Here is a 25,659-nt window from a genome sequence, read left to right on the forward strand (position 1 = left end):
AACACCAAATCAACACAGTCACCTCCTCATGTTTCTACACCTCCACATGCTCCGCAAGATCTTCAGATGGATCCCCATCTGAAGACAGTCGCACAGGCCCTCGTCTCCAGCAGCCTTGACTACTGCAAAGCTCTCTACATCGGACTCCAGACCATACAGAATACTGCAGTAAGGCTCATTCTGGACCCACCAAAACCGACCCACATCACCTCCCACCCTCAGACAGCTCCACTGGCTTGCCATCCAGAAGAGATGCTAGTTCAAGACCCACATTCATGCCTACAAAGCACTGCATGATAAAGGAACATCTTTTTTATCAAGTACCACATAAGCCTCCACAAGCCAGGAAGACACCAGGGTTCTGCCACGCTGGCCCTCGCACACATCTGCCGCAGCTGTTTCGTAGGCCGATTGTTCTCCTACACCCAAGGCCTGCAACTTCCTACCGCTACACCTCCGAACAGCAAAAACCCTGACAGAGTTACAGAAAAAGCTCAAGACCAGGCTTTTCGAAGGGAGACAAGGCACCAAAACGCCCAGAGACCCTCAGTAGTGACAGTGCGCGCTCTACAAATGGACTGATTGTAGAGTGGATTTGTTGGTTTAGAGTGGAGTGGGAGGAACAGAGGGGAATAGACTTCAGAGGCAAAGTGTTATAGGCTGCAGTGTCATGGAGTGGGGTGGAATAGGGTAGAGTGGAGTCGAGGTAGGGGATGGACTGGATTGGAGTAGAGCGGAGCAGACTGGATTGGGGTGGACTGGCGTGAGGTGGATTAGATTGGATTTGGTTGGGTGGACTGGAGTGATAGGACTGGGGTGGGTTGGATGTGTGGGATGGGATGGATGGTAGGTGGTAGACTGGAGTGGGGCAGAGAAGGGGCGATGGGAGTGGGGTAGGCTGAATAGATTGGACTGAGTGAGGTGTAATTAAGTGGAATGGGGTGGATTGGAGTACAGTGAGGTGGGGTGGAATGGGTTGGCATGGGGTGAGGAGGAATGGAGAGGATTGCAGTGGGGTGGGTATGCACTGGAGTGAGGTGGAATAGATTGAGAGCAGGTGGATTAGAGTGGAATGGATTCTGGGTCGGTGGACTGGGTGGCACATTAAAGTAGGTTGGAATTTTTGAATTGGGGTGGGGTACATTGGATTTGAGTAGGGTCGATTATGGTGGATTAGGCTGGAGTGGATTGGAGCGGGTGGATTTGGGTGGTTTGCGTGGATTGCAGTGGATCAGACTGAGGTGGAATGGATTTGTGTGGGTGAAGTGGGTTGTACTGGATTGGTGGGGTGGATTGAGTGGGGTGAATTGTTTTGGATTAGAGTGGGGCAATTTCTTGGGAATGGAGTGGGGGAGCCTGCTTTGGACTGGAGAGGGGCAGACTTGGATTGGAGTTGGGTAGATTGGAGAGGGACAGATTAACCTGGGGCAGACTGTTTTGAAGTGGGGCAGATTATAGTGGTGCAGATTCTTTTGGAATGGAGTGGGGCAGAGTGGAGTGAGGCAGACAGCTTTAGATTGGAGTGGGGCAGTTTGGAGTATGGCAGATTGTTTTGGATTGGAGTGGGGCAGATTGCTTTGGACTGGGGCAGATTGCTTCGGACTGGAGAGGGGCAGACTGCGTTGCATTGGACTCAGGCAGGTCGTTTTGCACTGGACTCAGGCAGACTTCTGGATTACAGTGGGGCAGATCGTTTTGGAGTGGTGCAGATTGTTTTGGACTGAAGTGGGGTAGATTGGAATGAGGAAGGTGTTTTTGGACTGCAGACTGCTTTCGACTGGAGTGGGGCAGACTGCTTTCGACTGGAGTGGGGCAGGTTTGGAGGATTGGAGTGAGTGGTTTGGAATGGAGTGGGGTGGGGTGGACTGGATTGGTCTAAGGTGTACTGGACTGATGTGGGGTGAGGTGTGGTACATTGGCGCAGAATGGAGCGGGGGGATTGGGGTTTACTTAATTATGTGTTAAAACAGTTTCAGAAATTACACACACAGAAATAATGGTGCTTTGCAATATTTAGAACAAGATAATACTCATCATTTGAGAACACTGCCCACAAGCAAAAATGAAACGAGTGCAAAGTTAGAAAAGAAAGTTAACTATAGAAAATAACACTTTGCAATTTTGTTTGTCTTGCGCAGCACATTTTTGCCAGTCACTCGCCTTCCGTTTGCAGGATACTAGAAGTACCTCAGTCATGTTGGAGAAGCAGAGGGCACTGATTAAGTTGAATCAATTAGTGCTTGGCCCCTTCTCCAGAGAGGAACAAAAATTATGCCAAACCTGCAATGACAAATTACGAGGCTGCAAAGAAGAGTGGCAGGCAAGACAGCAAAAGGTAAGCAAGGGGCGGGCTCCAGGCCCTTTTTTGTTAACATGACTTTCTCGCAGGCCAGACGCATGCACTAGCACATGCTCTCGCAGGCTCGAGCCTACAAAGTACACAAACCACAACAGGGAGAACTTTTTATTTTTGGTTTTGAAAATTACCTGTAGTTTTGCATACATTTCTGCAGCCGGGACTTTAACCCTCTTGAATTGTTTTGAGAGAGGGCATTCCGTCACTTATTTAGTCAAATAATAATAAAAAGAAATCCACTACTTGGCTATTAGGAAGCATTAGGATTGTGAAAAGCATTCTTTCCTTTGCAGACAGTGTAAAAAGGACAGGTACATTTACTCCTACTAGTCAAAGGAATATTCTTTATATTCTTCAAAGACACTACCTCCACCTCAATCCTTGTTTTTTAATGTTATTTTTTCACTGGGATATAGGCATGGATTGACATACAAAGACAATGTGTGAGTGTAAAATAGGTTTGCATTAATTTTCTATTAAAGGACAAACTGATCTAGCTGGTATTTAACTGTTTTTGTGCAAGCTGCTTTGAGGTGTAGGTATACAGCAGTTAATATAAACGATCATTAGCTGGGGAGTTAACTGTAAATAGTGTTTTGCTGCAAAGTTATTTCCATTTATTACTCCTATATATGTACTAGTTGTTTATTCTAGTAAAAACAAAGCTAATATATGGGTTGTTACTTAACTGTCCCTTCTCTTATAATAGTTATGGCTTTGTCTCCCAGAACTGCAGCTCATAGATGGGGTAATGGTTCAGGGCATAGGTAAGGTAAAATGTGTTGAAGTGTAAGGTTCAGATTATATCAGAGATGTTTGAGGAATGGCTCGCCAGGCGAGACAAATGTTAATCAATGTGGGCCCATATCCCACACATTGCTCGTATTAGGGTCCACTGCACCCTGGCTATTCCACTGGTTTGCAGTATTAATCAGGTGGGTAAAGAAAAGATTAACACCAAATCTGACAGTACTTTGCTAAACAGGATGTGAGGAAGAAAAAGTTCTATACAGGATAAATCTTTAAAGAACATTTTAGAAATCTGTAGCTTTAAAGAAGACTGAACACAGATTAAGAAATCTGAATAGAAAACAATGAAATATTCCAAACTGAATAAAGGGAGAAATGACATGGGAGAAAGCAAAGGATAGTGGTGGGATAGCAGTGAGCTTTTAACATACCTGTAAAATTACAAAGGGTTTTTAGTAGGGTAAATGGGTCAAGTCAACCCATGGAGTGTTAAAACACAGTCACATTAAGAAAGACATGAAAAACACATCTGACTGGCCGAAGCATAGAAATGTGATTAAATGTTTGTGCTGTAAATGTCAAGAGTGGGAAAGACGAAGGGGCAGATGAAGCTCATGAGAAGAGTTTAAAAAAAACTTTAAGACATAAAGAATAGGCTTTGGTTTCTTAAGTTTAGCGGTACCCTATGCCAATGGAGTAGTCATAGGGCTGGTAAAAGTGAAAGTGAAATCAGCCATACACAACATACAATGGCGGGTAGAAAAATGTGTTAATTGTAAATGAAGACAGAACTGTGCAAAAATATCAAACCAGTTTATAATGCTGCTTTGATACATCTCAATTGAGCAGGATCTATGTAAGCTGAGATTTTGGAAGTGTGAGAATATCAACGTACCTTGTCCTGTCTGGCATCTTCGACCACTTTCAAATGAGAAAAGATTGGAGTCATAGCCGTAGCGTCGCAGACACAAGTATGGCCATTTCACAGAGTCACGTTTGCGGGTGTATAGGATAAGCTCTGATTCTGTAAGTTCCATTATGCCAGAACCCAGCTCATTACCATCATCATCCACATTAATGACCTTCAAAGGAATAAGCTTACAACTTTAGAGCTGCGAAATGTGAAGGTTCAATACAACTGTTAAAAACATTTACATAAAGGAGGTCTAAAAATAATTAATCTTTTAAAAACAGTTCATAAGGCAGGATCTGAAAGGAAATAAAGACCCACACAATTTGTTACGTGTAATTTTGAAGTTTTGTGTAGCAAGCAGCTACAGTGTTGACCACTGGGCCATTAGCATAGACATTAAGTAACACACAAGGAGCAAAGTAAGAGAAGATGGGAAACACAAAGAATGGTCATGTCTGAATGTGGTGTCTGGTCACTGCCAAGTTTTTTTGTATTTTTTATTTTTTTAAACAAGATCCTGGAAGAACGTCATACGCTTTACAAAACTGTCACAAAAAAACAATGTGCAAAAGTAGTTACCCTTTAAAGAAAATAGGTGCACATTGATGCATTAAGAATAAATTAGTGCAATAAATCTTTTTCTAGTTCTAATTCTAACAGAGACCACTTCATATTCATTTGCCAGGACACACATGCTGAAAAACAAACATTGCATGTCAATTTTCCTCTTTATTACTGGGATCTTTATAGTACCCCTAAAAGTCAAACAGGAAGAAGCTAAAAAGCGCAAAGTCAACCCAAAAGAAGTTACAAAGAGAAGCCTGACCCCATTAAAGTACATCTTGCCGTTGCATCCAGGCAATGATGTTTGGTAAAAGCATGGACTTTTCTCTCAAAAGCTAGGATATAATGGTCAGGAAACTGGACTTTTCTCATTGGAGCAGCAGTAGTTGCCTTCCGCCTTGTAGAAGAGGTCCTAGGTTTAGCAGGTAACAACCTATTTTATTTTTTTATACACAGGTAACAACACAAACTATTCACAATAATCTGTTAAAATTAAACTAAGCCTGTCAGCACAGAACTAAAATTAGCAACACTATTTTTGACCTTATGAACTTTACTCTAATCCAAATAATAACCAACATCAACCTGTGCTCGGGTGTTGTATTTGGATGAAAAAAAGTAAAGGACAGTCTGACTAATAAAACTAAAACATTTGAAAAATCAAAGGGTATTCTTGGCCGTTTGAGGTGAAGAAAAACCTTTCATGGTTCATTGGTATACTTTCACGCACACGTAATAGCCACTAGAAATGCAATCTTCCACAGAAGGTGCTGTAGATAAGCATTGTCAAGTTACTACTAAAATCACAATTCTGCAATTAATCACACTTCAATTTCATAATAAATGTAACAATGGGTTGCTACTAAGAAAGCAACCTTCCGTAACAAAGACTGGCAAGTGCAAGAATGCATGGGTTCAAATGGTGGACCCATAATTCTTGTGAGCACGATGTTAGGATTCGAGGCAGGAGCTGGTGGAGCTCTAGGTGGAATAATTCTTTTAAAGCCTTCCATAGGAGCTTTTATAACAGGAATCAAACAGAGAAGTATGCTGTCTGTTTTGGAGGTAAGCAGCTATTACCTTTAAATGGATTTTAATAGATGAATATGCAAGATTTGCTTTTTGTAAATGAATCAAGTAACAGACAATATCTTATACTGATGCTTTAAGTGGGTTAATGTTTTTGGGTTGGCATTAATATACAAAATGTTTCCATTTAGCTGCATAACACTGTCTAGTTGTAGGTTTGAGTGTTTCCTTTAAAATATCCATACATTCAGATGGAAGCTGTAGATAGCCAAATTCTATATCCGCAAGAGCCAAATCACCAGGGTGAGCATTCTGGGATGCCTGATTTGACCTTTGTTCTCAGTTAATAGGTCTGGTCTGTTTGGAAGCTTGTGATGTGGTACTACAGACAGAACCAATAGTGTTATGTACCAGTGTTGACGTGCCCACGTGGGAGCTATGAGTATCATAGTGAGGGAGGTGTGATGGATTTTGTGGACCAATAATGGAATTAGTTGGAGAGGCAGAAAAGCGTAAGCAAATATCCCTGACCAGTTGATCCATAGAGCATTGCCCTTGGATTGTGGGTGTGGGTACCTGGATGTGAAGTTTGGGTGTTTTTCATTTTTGCTTGTGGTGAAGAGGTCTATGTCTGGAGTTCCCCAAATTTGGAAGCATTGGTGAATCACTTGTGGGTTAATCTCCCATTTGTGTACTTGTTGCTGCGTCCTGCTTAAGAGGTCCGCTAGTTGATTATGTATCCCTGGAATATACTCTGCTAGTAGTTGAATGTGATTTTGAATTGCCCATTTCCAGATTGTCCGTGCTAAAAGGGACAATTGAGATGAGGGTGCCCCCCCCCCCCCCCTCCCACCCTGTTTTTGCAGACAATACATTGTGATCATGTTGTCTGCCCTTATCAACACTGTCTTGTTTATGATCTGTTTGAGAAAAGCTAGGAACACTGCTAGGAATTCCAAGTGGTTTATGTGATAACTTTGTTGAATTGAGTCCCATTCCTCTTGCTCCCCAACCTATCATTGATGCATCTGTTGTGATTCTGGTCTGTGGTACAGGGTCCTGAAAAGGCCACCCTTTTAACAAGTTGGTGTGATTCCACCATTACAGAGTGTGATAAGTCTGGCAGTCCAACAACACTAGATCTTGAATATGACCATGTGCTGGAGACCATTGTTGGGAGAGACACTGCTGTAGTTGTCTCATGTTTAGGAATGCATTAGGTACTATTGCCATGCATGAGGCAATCATTCCCAATAGTTTCACGATGAACTTCACTATGTAAATGTGGCTGTATTGCAGTTAAGATATGAGATTGTGAAAATCTTGAATTCTCACTGGGTTTGGGTATGCTAATGCTGATTGAGTGTTCAGAATGCCTCCTAGATATGGCTGTATCTGTGCTGGCTGCAGGTGAGATTTTTGATAGTTGATTGAGAATGCTAGGCTTTGTAGGGTGTCCACTAAATAATGCGTGTGCTGTTAACAGGTTTGAATTGTACTGGCTTTTATGAGCCAGTTGTCCATATACAGAAAGACATGTATGTGTTGTCTTCTGAGGAATGCTCCAACTAGTGCCAGGCACTTGGTGAACACCCTGGGTGCTGTTGTTACTCCAAAGGGAAGTACTTTGAATTGGTAATGCTTCCCTGCGATAACAAATCTTAGACATTTCCAATGTGTTGGATGTATGGGAATGTGGAAATAATTATTTTTAAATCTAATGCTGTCATGTAATCTTGTTTTTGTAGCGGGGGAATGATGTCCTGTAGAGTGACCATGTGAAAGTGTTGTGACAGAATGGACTGACTGAGGGGTCTGAGATCGAAGATTGGCCTGAGAGCACCATCTTTCTCTGGTATGAGGTAGTATAGTGAATACACTCCCGAACCTTGTTGGGATATAGGTACCATCTCTATTGCATCTTTGAGAAGAAGTGATTGTACCTCCTGTTTTAATAAATTGAGATGTTCCAGAGTAAGTTTGTGTGAGCGAGGGGGAATGTTTGGTGGAGTAGAGATAAGTTCTAGGAAATAACCATGTCCTCCAATGGTTAGCAGCTTGAGTTGCTACTCTTTTTCCAGCAGTGTTAAATTTACGACTTTCCTTGTCTGGAGGAGGAGCATCCCCTGTAGAATGGCTATTTGCTCTTTTTCTTGCTGCACTGACAACTGTAGTGTCAGGTGGCAATCAAGCTCAAATAAAAACAGCAGGTGCAGGTTTATTATCCACCCTTGGTGTAATAATGCTAGATTTTACTTGTTCTTTGAAAATGTCCTCTGCATGTTTAAGCATGCCTGGGAGCATAGGAAGATCTGATATTCCTTATGAGTAGATGTTAGTGTATCAAATAAAAAATCATCCTCAAGATCTGTATGTAACAGTACCTTATGATACGCAGCTGCCCTAGCTATAACCGGATTGTAAGCAGTGGTATCTTTGAGTGCAGACGGTCTTGCAGGGTATAAATCTGGATCATTAGAAGCAATGGGATCTGAATCATATAAGCCCCATGGATCTATATCTTGTTAAGTGTCGTATAAATCCTCCCCAGGTGTTGAGATAGGGGATTGTGGAGAAAATTGTGAAGGTGGTAGAAAAGCAGGAAATAAAGGAGAATGTGGTGGTAAAGGCTGTTGTGGTGCCTTTGGTTTCTCCTTTGTTTAAATATATTAGCAGGTGGAGGCCCAGTTTCTAAAGTCTCTTGGAAAGTCAATTTTCTTTTGCTTGTTGGAGAAGGAGAAGCGATGATTCTTCCTGTGTCCTTATGTATATGGATTTTTCACTGTTTAGCGTCTATTACTTCCAATATGGGCCTTATTTCAGAAGACTCCTCAGTAATTGGAGTATATTTTCCACCCACAGGTTTCAGCTCTAAAAATCTGGAAACCTAATGTTTGAGTCGGGCCAAAAATGTCAGCTCTGAAATAGTTTTTCGGCTCCGAGGTAGAAGTCTCTGATTTTTGGCTCGATCCTGAAACAGGTATAGCAAGCTGTTTGGTCGGTGCTGAATGCATTTTGGTCTCGTGTTTCGGTGCCGAACCCAAGGGTTGGTCATCTGATTGTATTTTTCGGGTCTGACCAAGGCTAGCAAGCAGTTGGAGACCCAAGAGTGGTGCTGAAGTTTTTTGGGTTGTTTATTGTTGATTGGAAGGGGCTGATATACTAACTTACTGCACCGGTGGGATGGATTGGCTGTCCCCATTGTAATCTTGATCCGAATCGGATTCTGTGATGGAAACTGTTGTGTGATGTGCCAATTCTTCTTGTGCGTTTTCTTCCCCGAAGATGTCGGGCACTTGTTCCGACGACTAGGACGTCATCTCCAACCGAAGTGCTCTTCGATCCCAAAGAGTGTTCTATGAAAGTAAAGATCGACAAGCTTCACAGCTCTCTTCTCTGTGATCTGGAGAAAGACAGATTGCACACAGAGTGCTGATCAGTGTATGAAAACTTAGTATGACACCAAGGGCAAAAGCGAAACAGAGTCTGTTCCATCAGCCTGGCATTGTTTGACTACCACACGTCGAAGTAGGCCCAAGAAGGGCAAGGTCGCCAGTAAAGGGCGCTTAATCAAACCCGACGATTACAATCAGATCGAATGTAATTTTGTAAAACGCGATTGAGAACTATACCGATGTTTATAGAAGAGGGAAGTTCAGATAGTACCGAACCGAGATCTACCGGCGCGAGCGGAAAAACGTCTGAAAGTGACTTTATTTTTTCCTTTGATGTGTGATAAATTACTATGTGACTATTGTAGTATTGCATAAGCTTTGCACACCTCCTAGATAAGTCTTGGCTGCTCATCTACTGCTACCTCTAGAGAGCCCTGGCTTCCTAGACACTGCCTACTTTCACTAATAGGGGTTGCCTGGACTTAATATAAGGTGCCAACACCTTAGGTGTCCACCACACACCAGGCCAGCTTCCTACATTGGTGGTGCAGTGGTGGGATAAGACACTTGTAATTGGCTTATCACTTGGTCACTGGTAACTTTCCACAGGAAAGTCCACTATTAGTCTTTAGGACACACTGCACTAAGACACACTGCTCTTAGTGATTAGGGTCACTAGCCTCCTAGTTTGGAGAAAGGGCTATGCCAGACCGCCAACTTACCCAAAATCCCAAGTCTAGTTACTTAGAGTAGATAGGTGCACCCACACTACTCTAGGAAGAATGTCTTCAGTGGTAAAACCAAACTCAAGACCCAGACTCTCAGTATGAGAGCTGCAGGAAGCTGAAGACAGGGAGAAATCCCAACAATAAACTATTTCTGGAATTACTACTCCAAGTTGAGGGGGAGGAAGAAGTAGAGACTGACACTCTAGTCAGAAAAAGGGTAGACATAGGCTACACTGTGGAGGGCAGAGAAGAAACTGGAGAATACCACACCCATGTTAGGAGAACTGCAGGTCCTGGGGTGGGGTGGGGTGGGGAGTTGTGAACGACAATCAATTAGGCCCACTTTTACTCCTAGAGGGTTGGTACAAAGGGTCTCCAGGAGGAGAGATAGGTCCTCCTCATCTGTCCATAATCATGTCTCAAGAACCTCCTATGAGACAGACCACTCTAATTTAAATTCCACAGACTGAAATTAGACCAGGCCAAACTGAGGCTGCAGCAGTTTGTTCTAGAAAGGGAGGCCCTGGAAGTGGAGAGGGACACCAGGGTCAGAGAGGACTCCTATGACTCTAGGAACCTGAGTAAAATAGTCCCACCTTACAAGATGGGAGATGATATCTACAAGTGGTTCACTGCCTTGGAGAGGGGCTGTGAAGTACAAAGGGTCCCTCAAAGATAGTGGGAAGCAATCTTGTGGCTCTCCTTCTCTGACAAAGGCATAGACAAACTCCACACTGTCAGGGGAAGACTATGCAGATGACTATTAGGCGTTAACGGATTCACACCTAGATGAGTTTGGGCTAACCACAGAATACAGGATCAAGATCAGGGAGACTAAAAATGAGTCCTCCCAGGATTGGGTACATTTTGTAGACTGCTCTGTTAAAGCTCTGGAAGGTTGGTTGCATGGAAGCAAGTAAGTGATTACCAGGGCTTGTTTAATCTTGTTTAACATCTGAAGTATGTACAGCTATTTCCGCAACCGAATCAGGATGGGGGGAAAAACACTAACTCAAGAGATTAAGGTGGAACTGAGAGATCACCTTTGGTAGAAACTTAGGACTGGTCCATAGTACCACCCTTTCTCTATGTAATTGGAAGAAGGGTTCCTCCAAGGTTCATGACTGAAGCTCACCGACATGTCTTAGTGAAGTAATATCAACGACAAAAGAAACCTTCCTGGCCAAAACTGGAGGGGCCCAAAACTGGAGGGGGAGGAGTGTCCACAATGCACCAGAACACAGAATCCAACTCAGATTATGTTTTACTCCAAAGGATAAATGTATGTCATGCAGAGCTCATATCCAGGGAGGTGAATCTACAGCACAGTAGCTTGCAAACTTATTCTAATAGGTAATGTTCTCAGCTTGCAGTTTGTGCTGCTGTAGATCACATGCTGTGCAGACCGAAGAATACTTAATAACTAATGCAGTGGCTTGCAAGCAGATACTCAAAACTTTTGAAACAGCGATAGATTAGCCCAGCTTGTCTGACTTGTGTCTTTCCTCGAGCTTGGGTATCCACATAGCAATTCTTATTTAACAATTGATCAGCAGACCACATTGCAGCTTTATACAGCAGAAAGAGGGATATTACCAAAGAAGGCCATTGTGGAAACTATTTACAAGTGGAATTTGGCCAAGGAAAAGAATGTAGTATGCAATTGCCTTTATTCTAGCAGTTTATAATTTCTGTCTTAAGTCTCTCTATGGATATTGTAACAGGGCTCTTAACACTGACAAGACCAAAGTACTTATTATTAAGTTTTTGGGATTGTATTGAAGTCAACTTTAGGAACATAGGTTTTGTGAACGTTATCTTACAAAGAAGTGAATATTTTAGCACACAACTGACCCACATTACAGTTGTCCCTTTAAGATAGGTTTAAAGACTTGATTTCATTTCAGCTGAAATCTGTCATTTGCAACATCTATCACACGAGTTCTCTGTTGCCACTGGAGATGCGGCATTTCCTATTGGTTCTGGATTGGAACACTGTAATAGTTTTTATCTTGTAATTAAAAGGGTACTCCTCACCATGCTATAAAACAGGCATCCTGGCTAGTCATTGGTGCACAATGTTAGAGCTCTGTCAATCCCATCTTGAAGGTGTTGCATTGGTAACCTATTTGTCGATTTGTTGCCTTTAAGACACTTTTCAGAGCTCATTTATTTGGGGCATATTAGCACTAAATTGTAAAAAGATTAAAAGAAAGAAGCATGCCTGATAGATTACTTTGTTCATCCTTCTCAGCATGTCTTAGCTTTTTGTCCACAAAGCACGTCTATGCGGTTGAGCCTTCCTGCTTTTGGCCCCATGGCCTTGAAAAAACATGTCAAAAGATATGCAAGATATGCCAGAGTATTTGACTTTTAGAAAGACTGTTAAAGTGTGGACTTTTTCCTACTTTTGTTGCTCCTCAGCAGTTTAATTTCAGCATATTTAGTGGCAAGACTTGAGCATAACCAAAATAAAAAGGCCAACTCTGGATCTACCCTCTCTCAAGACGTTTGTAACCACTGCTTGGAAAGATACTGCTATAGGAGGAGCATGTGTAACCTTGTGCTTAGTACTAGAGTAATACAAGACGCAATGACTCGCAAGAGTTTCATTTTCATTCTCAATGTGGAACATAACATCTCAAAGGACATTACTTTTCCTGGGCAGGGGTAAGCTTTGCTTATGGGTGAATTGAACATGGATCCCAGAACGCCTGGGTTACTGAGGACACAAGTGCGACTTTCTTCTGTTAATCATAATGCTTAGTCAGTGAAGAAATAGAATGGTTTATTGGGTGAGGGTGAAGCATTGCACATAGCTTGTCCCAGTTACTATTAAGCCACACAGGTTTAGAAAGACATGAATGTGACTGTGCCTAATTTACTTTACCACTACAGGTAGATACTCCGAGGGCTTCTGTGAATCCAAATAGTAGTACTTTGAACTGGTAGGAAACTTCATTTAACACAAACCTAACATGCTGGTAGTGACCTCAATGTATCGTGATAGGGAAGTAGGCATTCTGGAGATAGACAGAGGCCATACGATCTTCCACACTGAGCAGCAGGATAACATCCTGTAGTGCTACCACTTTGAAACAGCTGAACTAAATGAAGTAGTTTAGAGCTCTAAGGTCAAGAATGAACTGGAGTGTTGGGTATGCTCAAGTAAAGAAAGTAGACTCCTAGCCCTGGTTAGTGTGTTGGGGAAACTTCCACTGCTCATTTGAGGATGAGCACTTTTACTTCCTGCAACAGCAAACTTTTGTGATCCCTGCTGATTATGTGGAGGGAGAATTTTGAGGGTGCTGTGGAATTCTATAAAGTAGGGTAGAGGAGGAGAGAAGACCCCTGGTCTGAGGTTATTTGATTCTATTGAGGAAGGAATAATCATGCTCTTTCCCTGATAGGTGTTGGGTGGTTAGGGAAAGGAAGAGTGTATCACAGCTTGTTGACAGAGGTGGCTGTGCTTCTGCACCTCTGGTTTTAGCATTAGAGAGTTTGCATTGTCTGCTATGCAGCAGGCATTCCAGAAAGGACTGTTGTGGTGGTATTGTTGTCTAGGTACAGCAGACGGTGATTTGGATGCTGCATGGGTTTGTGAAACAGTTTGTCTTTTGCTTTCATTGCAGGACATCCTTCATCTTTGCAAAGTCGTATATTTTGTTTTGTTTAAGCATTTTGTCCACCTAGAGCATATGTTCACGATTAACTAGCAGGCCAGTAAGTTCAGTCTGAGAATGAGCCTAACACTATGCCAAATATGATGCTGTAAGAGGATGTTAGTACTTACCTGTCTAGACGGGGTCTTCTCCATCAAGGACTCCACTGATGCTTTTATTGGAGAACACTGTACACTCATCGATCTCCTTTACACCCTTGTTGCGCACCTCTGGGAGGTTCTTGAGGAGCTGTTTCCATCTCCTCCCACTAGTAGCAGTTATAACTGGCAAGCAGTGCTACAAGGATAGAAATTAATTGTGTAGACACTCTAGAAAAGCAATGTGCCCCCCCCACACAATTCCTGTCACCAGGGGAAGTTTTCCTTGTGGCCAGCAATAAGGGATTTTTGTGCTATGTGAACAACAAGACAGTCTAGTCCATGTTGGGTTGTCCAAGTGTAGCTCGGGCCGTTAGTAAGCATGACATTGGTATCAGCGGCGAGTACAGTATGTTAAGATGTTTGCTGTGAATGTATCTAAGCCCGCAGGCTCTAGCTGCGTCTGTCAGGATGTTACCTTGTAGAGGGGGGCATGTCTTATAGTCAGCCAAGTGTATATTGGGGTCTGGCAGAGGAGATTGGATATCTTAGTTTTATTCGCCGTCTGGGGCTCTCCCATCCACTGCAGTGGCCATTGTAGTTGTGCTGCTGCGTAATAGAATTCAAAATTAGGCATACCAAAGCACCCTTTTTCTTGTGAGCACTGGGTCGTAGCCAATGCCACCCGACGCCTGTCCTTCCCCTAGAGCAAGTCAGTTAATAAGCTGTGTAGTATTTTAAAAAACGATCAGGGAAGGATAATTGGCAGCGCCGCAAAATAATACAATAGTTTAGGAAGAATCAACATTTTGGCTATGGCCACTCTGCCCATAGGCAATAGTGGAAGCGAGCCCAAGAAATAAAGTAAGCCTCTTAAGGACCTGATTGCACGGTCTATGTTGCCCTACTTCAGATCTTTTGTAGAGAGATATATTTGTATTCCCATATATTTAAAAGTGGTGTGGCACCACAGTAGGCAGTAGTCCGGGAGGGTGGGCTGCACATCCAAGGGGACAGGCGCTAAAGGAAAAATGCAAGATTTGGTCCAGTTTACTCTCAGCCCTGATATTGCAGCAAAGGAGTCCAGTAAGGACATAACCTCTGCTATGGAGGTAGTGTGGTAACGTAAGTATATTAAAGATCATCAGCGAATAGGGATATGATGTGATGCATGTGGATCTCAGATATGCCAGGCAGCCGTGCATTCTGTTGCAGTCGGGCTGCCAGAGGTTCCATCGCTATTGCGCACAGTAAAGGGGAGAGTGGGTATCCCGGTCTGGTGCCCCAATGTATAGAAAAACTATGAGATCATTTGTCCTGTCTTGATTCTGGGTATCGGGTCAGAGTATTTATCCAAGACATATATCCTGGCCCAGAGCCCATCCTGTGTAGGGTTTCATTGAGAAAGTCCCAATTTAGGGTATCAAACGCTTTTTCAATGTCAAGGAATAGCCACACTGTCGTGATTAGACCCTAGGTTACTGTGAAGGAGGCGTATTAATCTCCTGATATTCAGAAAAGTGCTCTGTCCGGGGATAAAACTGGACTGGCCCTCGTGTATCAATTGATGAATTAAGGGGAGGAGTCTGTTGGCCAGTATTTTCCCCACACTTTTTCATATCCATGTTTAATAAGGAGAGCAGACGGTAAGAGCGCACGTCCAGGGGATTGTGGCCAGGTTTGGGTAGAACTACTATGAGGGCCACATGCAGTGATTCCGGCAGTTGACCTGTTGTGTGTGCTTCATGGAACATGTTGAGCATGGGTTGCAGAAGGTGATTTGCGTGTGCTGCGTAATATTCAATGGGTAATCCATCTGTGCCTTGGACCTTATTGCGGGCCATTAGAACTAATGGCATGTAAACCTCCTCTAAACCGAGGGGTTTGTCTAGCTCGTTTGTTTGCTCTGGTTTTAGTCGAGGCCGAGGGAGCGTGTTCAAAAAGGCTGACATTTGCATGAGTGCTGGGGTGGCCGCGTACAATGATTGATAGGTTTGAAAGGCTGCGTTTATGGCCACCTGCATGTTAACTACCACACCAGAGTCCAGTCTAATTGCTCCAGTGGGGGCTCGCTGTGGTGTGTCTCAAACCAGCCATGTCAGTAGGCGGCCTGATCTGACACAATCTGCATATTGTCATGTCATGTAGTGCCTGTAGTCGTATCTACCTAGCTGAGCATCTGCTTCCCTGTGGTTTGTACATAGCTCACGCCGAAGCACAGGACTGGCTGTTTGGTTGGCAATGGGTCCTTCTGTCTTCCTCAGTTTAGTCTCCAGTGTGGTCGGCTCGCGGAGTATCACCTGTCGAACACCCTAAGAAGCAGACACGAAGTGTCTGCGTCCCACTACCTTGTGTGCATCCCACTCAATGATTTGGTAGTATTTCTACCGTAAGCACCAAGTCGGTATCTTTGTGATCGGTCTGCCCAAACATAGGACCACCCAGAAGGGGCAGTGGTCAGACATGGTGCGAGTCAGATATGCAGAGCTCTGCACTCTCTATCAGAGCAGCAGATGCCAATAGCAGATCTATCCTAGAGTGTAGGTCGTGGACTAGGGAGATATAGGAGTATTCATGTGCTGATGGGTGTCCCTCCCGCCTTAAATCGTATAGTCCTCTATCTGACCTCCCAGTTGTGAACCCTTGGGAGGCATGTCTACTCAGTGCACTCGGCAGTGGTGGGTGAGACCGATCTAATACAATGTCAGGTACACAACTAAAATCACCGCCCCACAGACTAGCCCCAGCCAGATCCTGGAACAAACCGGGTGTTAATGTATTCAAGAAGCTACCTTGATTGAAATTGGGTGCATATATTCCTACGCGTGTCAGAGGCGTGCCATCTAGTTGGCCTTCAGTCACCACATACCGTCCGTCCAGATCTATATGTGTACGTTCTGACTTGTAGGGCACTCCAGGTGCGACCCAGATTACCACTCCCCGCGCAAATGACTATGTAACAGTACCAAATACTGGAGCCAAGTTTCTTGAGTTTGACTTCCGAGATTTGTGTTTCTAGGAGCATAGCTATATGTACTTGATGTCGCTTCAAGTATGCATGTATGTATGTATGCAACGTCTCTTAGATGCTGTTGCCATACCCCTTACGTTCCACGTAAAGGGCTTGTGTGTTCCCTCCACATCATGTTGTCCATCCCCTGATATCCTCCACCCCTCCCGTCTCTCGAACCACTAGTAATGATTGGCAGCAATAAGAGAGCAATGATAACATAGGTAATTAGGGACAGCAACAGGCCTAATGGAAAAGTGAAACAACACTTTACAAACATTGAGCTGGGACTACGTAACCTGCAGTCAGACTTAATGGTAAACTTGTCAATACGGTACGATTCGTGGGGGGCAGATGTCTTGTGTGAGTTGGCTTATGCACTCAGCCCACAGGAAGTCGAGCTGCTCCCTCGTTCCGCTCCTCGCTTAATTGTGGGATCATGCTTCCCTATGCGGGCCATAGTGCTCCCGTGGTAGTTCAGGTGACTGCCTCAGCCAGGTAATGTTAATAGTAAAGTTGCAAAACACTTGTTTAACTCAGTCTGTCTGTGAGGGTCGTCATTTCCAAAAGGTCTTTTTTATTGCAGTTGGCGTGGGTCTCCCTTTTGTTTAGTTTATACCTCTGAGGCTGAGAGGGTGATCGATGATAAGCACGAACACTCAACCAATGTGTACAGCCTTAGAGGTCATCAGCCGAGCAGGGAGTGAGTGGCAGGCCACTGAAACATTCAGAGTCACTGTGGTCTCCTTGCTCTGTTTCGTACCTGGGGACGTCTGGAGTGTTGCAAAACAGTTCCACGTGAACCGTGTTGCCTCAAGCAATGCTCTCGAAAGTTCTTCCACAACCTGTACCAGTGTAGGTTTAGCCTCCAAGCCCATGCAGCATTTGCGTTTCTTCTTAGGGGGATGGACCAGGCCCTTGTCATGGAGCCAGGTCAAGGTGTCTTGGGGGGTTGCAAATATGTGAGTTTTCGCACCATCCTGCCCACAAAGTTTTGCCGGATAAAGTAGTGCATACATAATGTTGTGCTCATGGAGTAGTTGTTTAGCCATAAAGAAGGAAGTTCGTTTTTTTGGGACTTCCGCTGTAAAATCGGGGTAGGCAGTAATGTTCGCGTCCTCACATTTCCATGGCCTATGTGTGCGGAAGAGTTGAAGCATTAGGTCTCTGTCGCGATAATTAAGGCGGTGAGCTATCTGAGGACTTGGAGAGGTGCCCGAAGGCGGTGGTCTGTCTGGCACTCTGTGGGCCTGCTCTATCAAGAAGAATTTCGGAAGTTTATCCTGCAGGATTGTATTTGCAAGACACTGTTCCAGGAACAGGTCTGCATTGGGACCTTCAGCACTATCTGCGAACCGCACTAATCGGATATCGTTGCGCCGTGATCTCCCCTCTGCATCCTCTGCTTTCCGCTGTAGTGAGGCCACCTTTGTGCTCCGTTGTTTCATTTGATCCTGCAGATCCTGAAATGATGGTCGAATTGCTGCTATATCAGATTCCGTTTCACCAACTCTTTCGGATAATTTGCTGTGGTCCACGGGAAGTAACATCTTGTGCTACGGCATCGATTTTAGTTTCCAGAGACGTTTTAATATCTAAGATGGCCTGCAGAGCTTTCTCAAATTGAGATGATGGCTATGACGGGTGGCATCCATTTGCTACAAGGCATATGTTGTACCCTCAGACGACTAGGTTGGTGTAGTTGGGGTTGCCATTGTTAAAGCGGGCGCCAAAAGCAATCATATGAAGCAATTTGTAACACCTTGAATTACGAGGAAGTCCACAAATCAACACCCTTCTACCTCTTGAGCATGGGCCAAATATATACAGCTCCTCAAGTCCACAGATACACATAAGTTCAATTGCTGTATGAGAAGCCTGTTTCCAGGGTTAGAACCCGATCAAGTATTCGCAGGAGAATGGAGCATTTGAAGGGGCACGCACCAGCAATGGCTTAAAGGCCTGTTTGATTGGGGGGGGGGGGGGTAAGAGCTCCAGGGGGCACCCTCAGCACAGTATACTGTGCACAGGTGGCAGGCCCCTGACTGGATCAAGGGGGAAGGGGCCCCAACAGTTACTTTGCAGGAAACTCCTATTAAGTTTTGTTACGCCACTGTGCACCACGGATGTCCGATCTTGAGACTGATCTTTGCTCTGGCTCTCTGGCTCTACAACTACTGGTAGCTGTATTCAAAGAGAAATCACTGAACTGGGACATCATGTTAGGGTATAATCTGCAAATTATCTCACAATATGTGGATGATGTTCTTTCATGCTTTTGAGACCCTTCGGTGAGCCTGACTGGTTCCATGTTGCCCTAACTTCTGGAAAGCATAGAGGTTAAATATAAGTTTGGGCAAATCCAGTCTTTTTCCTGCTCACACACTGCCAGAAGGGTATCTTTCAATATAGCTAGGCAACACAATTTCCTGGACACTTAAGGACCTGAGGTCTAGGTATAACATGAAGATAAGAACTTGGTACAGGACAATATAGGCAAAATCAATTTTGGCAAGCCACACTTCATTGTATTTTTGAAAGGGTCACATCCCCACTCTATGGGATGAGTTGCAACTATCAAAATGGTGCTATTATCAAGACTCTTGTGTTTCTTTCACGCAGTAACCAGTGGTACTAGAAGGTTTCTTATTTAAGGACCAACACAGCCTTCTACCTCATCTGGGGTGGGCAGGAAAAGGCGTGAAAGGCAAGCAGTAAAGAAAGTGGCTCTGTCCCTACATATGGGAGGGATGTGATTGTCATACCTGGAGTTGTACAAACTGCATCAACTGGTGTGGCTGGCTAGATGGGTAGGGAACCCAGAGGAGCGTAACGCAGAAGAGATCTTAAAATGAAACATGACTTAAACACCTGATTGGTGTGATTGTTACTAGTTCAGCACCCCTTTATGGGCATGTATCCCAGCCAACCTGTTTCCTCCCTGAAATGGTTTAAAGATATTGGATCATATGGTATATCAGTAAATTTGTATTTGGCAGTCAAAGATTGATATGAAAACATTTCCCAATGTATACCTTTCAAAACACACCAATGCCAATCTTACAGCCAAAGTAAACATCTAAAAACCTTTATTTTCCATAAGGCTATATCTAAAAAGCAGGACCTGTTTGGAATTCACTTAGATAAATACTTGATGCTCAATAATCTTAAAACGCATTTCATTCACTTGAGAAATCGTATACGATGGAAAGGAAGGAAGAACTACCACCAAAACAACATGTCAGTCCTATGTATTCAAAAGGAAACAAAGTACTCACACATATTAAAAAACTATATCTCCAAAGGAAAATGAAAGCTTCTAACCTACTCAGGAGCATTTACTCACCTTAAACTTGCTTTGATGGTTATCTGGAATAGTTTCTTGATCTGGACAGCTACAACAGCTACCCATGACTTCTTTAGAAGACTTCGTGATCTCTAGAGTTCAGAAAAGAACATTAACAATACATTTGCAGTAGCACGTCTGAAAGAATAGGTTCAAGTTATCTAAAGTGATAAAACTTGTGGTCATCAACAACATTTTACAGCCAAGGACTGGAACCATGAAGAATACTCAATAAACACTAGAAACCACTGTATGATACTAACAAAGTGAACATTACTATCAGTACCTTTTAGAGGATAAATTATAGTCTGTCAACCAAATTATGTACCCAAACAAAAGTTCTTAGATCATGTGGTGGCTGGTTTTGAAATACCCAACTGGACAACTCCGGGCAGATGCTAGCATTTACTGAACAGCTGAAACCTGCTAGATTGTCTTCTGTACATTACTTTTTTTTCAAATGTGTTGTGAAAATGAAGGGTTTTATAGCTGTGCAGGAGCTTACTCATATTGGGGGGTGGGTGGGTGGGTGGGTGGGTGGGTGTGTGTGTGTGTGTGTGTGTGTGTGTGTGTGTGTGTGTGTGTGTGTGTGTGTGTGTGTGTGTGTCTATATATATATATATATATATATAGAAAATGTCACTTACCCAGTGTACATCTGTTCGTGGCATTAGTGGCTGCAGATTCACATGCTGTGCACATCCCGCCATCAGGTGTTGGGCTCGGCGTGTTACAAGTTGTTTTTCTTCGAAGAAGTCTTTTCGAGTCACGAGACGGAGGGACTCCTCCCATTTCGGCTCCATTGTGCATGGGCGTCGACTCCATCTTAGATTGTTTTCCCCCGCAGAGGGTGAGGTAGGAGTTGTGTATGCTAATAATAGTGCCCATGCAATGGAGTAATGTACATAATGTAGTTTAAAGTAATATATTTACAAATATACAGATGTTCAAGATCAACTTCTAAACGGCTACAGGCTCCCGGGGAGGCGGGTGGGCGCATGTGAATCTGCAGCGACTAATGCCACGAACAGATGTACACTGGGTAAGTGACATTTTCCGTTCGATGGCATGTGTAGCTGCAGATACACATGCTGTGCATAGACTAGTAAGCAGTTATCTCCCCAAAAGCGGTCGTTCAGCCTATAGGAGTTGAAGTTGTTTGAAACAATGTTCGTAGTACTGCTTGGCCTACTGTGGCTTGTTGTGCTGTTAGCACATCTACACAGTAGTGTTTGGTAAATGTATGAGGCGTAGACCATGTAGCTGCCTTACATATTTCGGCCATTGGAATATTTCCTAGAAAGGCCATGGTAGCACCTTTCTTTCTAGTTGAGTGTGCCTTTGGTGTAATAGGCAGATCTCTTTTTGCTTTAAGATAACAGGTTTGAATGCATTTAACTATCCATCTAGCAATGCCTTGTTTAGAAAATGGATTTCCTGTATGAGGTTTTTGGAAAGCAATAAATAATTGTTTTGTTTTTCGAATTAGTTTTGTTCTGTCAATGTAGTACATTAACGCTCTTTTGATGTCTAATGTATGTAGTGCTCTTTCAGCTACAGAGTCTGGCTGTGGGAAGAACACTGGTAATTCTACTGTTTGATTTAAGTGGAACGGTGATATGACTTTTGGTAAAAATGTAGGATTTGTCCGTAGAACTACTTTATGCTTGTGTATTTGAATAAATGGTTCTTGTATGGTAAATGCTTGAATCTCACTTACTCTTCTTAAAGATGTGATGGCAATTAAAAATGCAACTTTCCATGTTAAGTATTGCATTTCACAAGAGTGCATGGGCTCAAAAGGTGGACCCATGAGTCGTGTTAAGACAATGTTGAGGTTCCATGAAGGAACTGGTGGTGTTCTTGGTGGTATAATTCTCTTTAGACCTTCCATAAATGCTTTTATGACTGGTATCCTAAATAGAGAAGTTGAGTGCGTAATTTGCAGGTAAGCTGAAATTGCTGTAAGATGTATCTTAATGGAAGAAAAAGCTAGCTTTGACTTTTGCAAATGTAGTAAGTATCCTACGATGTCTTTGGCAGATGCGTGTAAGGGTTGAATTTGATTATTATGGCAGTAATAAACAAATCTTTTCCACTTATTTGCATAGCAATGTCTAGTGGTAGGTTTCCTAGCTTGTTTTATGACCTCCATACATTCATGTGTAAGGCCTAAGTGTCCGAACTCTAGGACTTCAGGAGCCAGATTGCTAGATTCAGCGATGCTGGATTTGGGTGTCTGATCTGTTGTTTGTGTTGCGTTAACAGATCTGGTATGTTTGGTAGTTTGACATGGGGCACTACTGAAAGGTCTAGTAGTGTTGTGTACCAAGGTTGTCTTGCCCATGTTGGTGCTATTAGTATGAGTTTGAGTTTGTTTTGACTCAACTTGTTTACTAGATATGGAAGGAGTGGGAGAGGGGGAAAAGTGTAAGCAAATATCCCTGACCAACTCATCCATAACGCATTGCCCCGAGACTGATCTTGTGGGTACCTGGATGCGAAGTTTTGGCATTTTGCGTTTTCCTTTGTTGCAAATAGATCTATTTGTGGTGTTCCCCAACTCTGGAAGTAAGTATTTAGTATTTGGGGGTGAATCTCCCATTCGTGGATCTGTTGGTGATCCCGAGAGAGATTGTCTGCTAACTGATTCTGAATTCCTGGAATAAATTGTGCTATTAGGCGAATGTGGTTGTGAATCGCCCAATGCCATATTCTTTGTGCTAGGAGACACAACTGTGTTGAGTGTGTCCCTCCCTGTTTATTTAGGTAATACATCGTTGTCATGTTGTCTGTTTTGACAAGAATGTGTTTGTGGCTTATTATGGGTTGAAATGCTTTTAGCGCTAGAAATACTGCCAATAGTTCTAAGTAATTTATGTGAAACAGTTTTTTGGTGAGTGTCCCATTGTCCTTGGATGCTGTATTGAGTGAGGTGTGCTCCCCACCCTATCATGGAGGCATCTGTCGTTATTACATATTGTGGCACTGGGTCTTGGAAAGGCCGCCCTTTGTTTAAATTTATACTGTTCCACCATTGAAGCGAGGTGTATGTTTGGCGGTCTACCAACACCAGATCTAGAAGTTGACCCTGTGCCTGTGACCACTGTGATGCTAGGCACTGTTGTAAGGGCCCCATGTGCAACCTTGCGTTTGGGACAATGGCTATGCATGAGGACATCATGCCTAGGAGTTTCATCACCATTTTGACTTGTATTTTTTGTTTTGGATACATGGCCTGTATTACATTGTGAAATGCCTGAACCCTTTGTGGACTTGGAGTGGCAATCCCTTTTGCTGTGTTGATTGTCACCCCTAAGTATTGCTGTGTTTGACACGGTATAAGGTGTGACTTTGTGTAGTTGATTGAGAAACCTAGTTTGTAGAGGGTTTCTATGACATACTTTGTGTGTTGTGAACATTTTTCTAGCGTGTTGGTTTTGATTAACCAATCGTCTAGGTACGGGAACATATGTATTTGCTGCCTTCTGATATGTGCAGCTACGACTGCCAGGCACTTTGTAAAAACTCTTGGCACAGTTGTTATTCCAAATGGCAACACCTTGAATTGGTAATGTATCCCCTGGAATACAAACCTTAAGTACTTTCTGTGTGAAGGATGTATCGGTATATGGAAATATGCATCCTTTAGGTCTAGTGTTGTCATGTAGTCTTGTTGTTTGAGTAGTGGAATTACGTCTTGTAATGTCACCATGTGAAAGGGATCTGATTTGATGTAGTTATTTAATGTTCGGAGATCTAATATAGGTCTCAGAGTTTTGTCTTTTTTGGGTATGAGAAAGTACAGAGAGTAAACTCCTGTTCCTTTCTGGTGTTTTGGTACTAATTCTATTGCTTCTTTTAGTAGCAATGCCTGAACCTCTAGTCCTAGAAGATCTACATGTTGTTTTGACATATTGTGTGTTTTCGGTGGGACGTTTGGAGGGAATTTGAGAAATTCTATGCAATAACCATGCTGGATAATTGCTAGGACCCAAGTGTCTGTTGTTATTTCCTCCCAAGGTTTGTAAAATTTGGTTAGTCTCCCCCCCACAGATGTTATGTGTTGGGGATGTGTGATTTGGAAGTCACTGTTTATTTTGAGGAGTTTTGGGACTTTGGAACTTTCCTCTATTCTTTTGGAATTGTCCCCCTCTATACTGTCCCCGAAAACTTCCCCGCTGATACTGGCTCTGGTAAGTGGGTCTTGTCTGTGAGGTTGTGGGTTCTGTGCTTTGTCCTCGAAACCCCCCTCTAAACTGTGTTTTTCGAAGTGTGCCTCGGCCCTGTGGGGAATAGAGTGCGCCCATGGCTTTGGCCGTGTCAGTGTCTTTTTTAAGTTTTTCGATCGCAGTGTCCACCTCCGGCCCAAACAACTGCTGTCTGTTGAATGGCATATTCAGCACAGCTTGCTGTATTTCTGGTTTAAATCCTGATGTACGCAGCCATGCATGTCTCCTTATTATTACTGCTGTGTTGACAGTTCTAGCAGCTGTGTCTGCAGCATCCATTGCTGACCGTATCCGATTGTTGGAGATACTTTGTCCTTCTTCTACTATTTGCTGCGCTCTCTTTTGGAACTCCTTGGGCAAATGTTCTATAAAGTGTTGCATTTCGTCCCAATAGGCCCTATCGTATCTGGCCAACAAAGCCTGTGAATTGGCAATACGCCACTGGTTTGCTGCCTGTGCCGCCACCCTTTTGCCTGCTGCGTCGAATTTTCTACTTTCTTTATCTGGAGGTGGTGCATCTCCTGAAGTATGAGAGTTCGCTCTTTTGTGCGCAGCCCCCACTACAACTGAGTCCGGTGTTAGCTGTTGTGTGATGTACACAGGGTCTGTTGGTGGCGGTTTATATTTTTTCTCCACTCTTGGAGTAATGGCCCTTCCTTTTACAGGCTCTTCAAACACTTGTTTGTAGTGTTTTAGCATTCCGGGTAGCATAGGAAGACTTTGATACTGGCTGTGTGTGGACGACAGTGTGTTAAAAAGAAAGTCGTCTTCAATGGGCTCAGCATGCAGGCTGACATTATGAAATGCCGCTGCTCTCGACACCACCTGTGCGTAGGCTGTACTATCCTCTGGTGGCGACGGTCTAGCTGGATAACATTCAGGACTATTATCTGACACTGGTGCGTCATAAAGGTCCCATGCTTCAGGGTCATCTTGACTTATTCCTGTATGAGTTGGGGATTGCATCATTGGTGGAGTGGCTACCGGTGATGGTTGCGGAGAGCACTGTGGAGATGGTGGCGGGGTTACTTGTTTAGCCACCTTTGCCTGTGGCTGCTTGTCTTTTTCCTGAAGGGCAAGTTTGCGTTTCATTTTAATTGGGGGGAGAGTACTGATCTTCCCTGTTTCTTTTTGGATATGGAGCCTTCTTTGTGTATAGTCCGGCTCTATTGTTTCCAATTCCTGTCCAAATCTATGTGTCTTCATTTGTGTGGACAGACCTTGTTCCTCAGTGTAGGAACTCGTTTTCGGTTCCGAGGCCAGATGTTTCGGTATCGAAACCTTATCGGCTGCTTTTTTCGGTTCCGACGAAACCTTCTTTACTTTCAGCGTCGTGGTCTCTCGGTGCCGACCCATTTCGGTGCCGCTATCTCGGTGCCGAACCTGCTCGGAGCCACTATCTCGAGCCTGAGATTGCTGTGTGGCGGTATCTCGACCGGAGTCGGATGACTTCGCCCCCAAAGTGCCCTTTTTCAGTGCCGATGATCGGTCACCTATTTTTCGGGTTAAGCCATGGCCTGTTGGCGGTGGCGTCCCCTGGGCTTTAGTGGTTTTTTCCTGAGTTTTGTGTTTCGAC

At 43.6% G+C, this 25,659-nt stretch overlaps 1 protein-coding gene across 3 annotated transcripts in view; it reads right to left on the reverse strand.

Moving 5' to 3' along the window:
• Window positions 1-25,659, reverse strand: part of FRS2 (fibroblast growth factor receptor substrate 2) — a 289,441-nt gene that overhangs the window by 99,381 nt on the left and 164,401 nt on the right. For all 3 annotated transcript variants that reach the window (XM_069229609.1, XM_069229607.1, XM_069229608.1), the window contains 2 exons: window positions 19,852-19,943; window positions 4,002-4,188 (listed from right to left, as the gene is read on the reverse strand). In XM_069229609.1, the coding sequence (XP_069085710.1) occupies window positions 4,002-4,188; window positions 19,852-19,917 (253 nt within the window). In that variant the 5' untranslated portion in view covers window positions 19,918-19,943. The remainder of the gene's footprint in view (window positions 1-4,001; window positions 4,189-19,851; window positions 19,944-25,659) is intronic.

The sequence above is a fragment of the Pleurodeles waltl genome, chromosome 4_1 (assembly GCF_031143425.1).
Source record: "Pleurodeles waltl isolate 20211129_DDA chromosome 4_1, aPleWal1.hap1.20221129, whole genome shotgun sequence".
In the NCBI taxonomy this organism is placed as follows: domain Eukaryota; kingdom Metazoa; phylum Chordata; class Amphibia; order Caudata; family Salamandridae; genus Pleurodeles; species Pleurodeles waltl.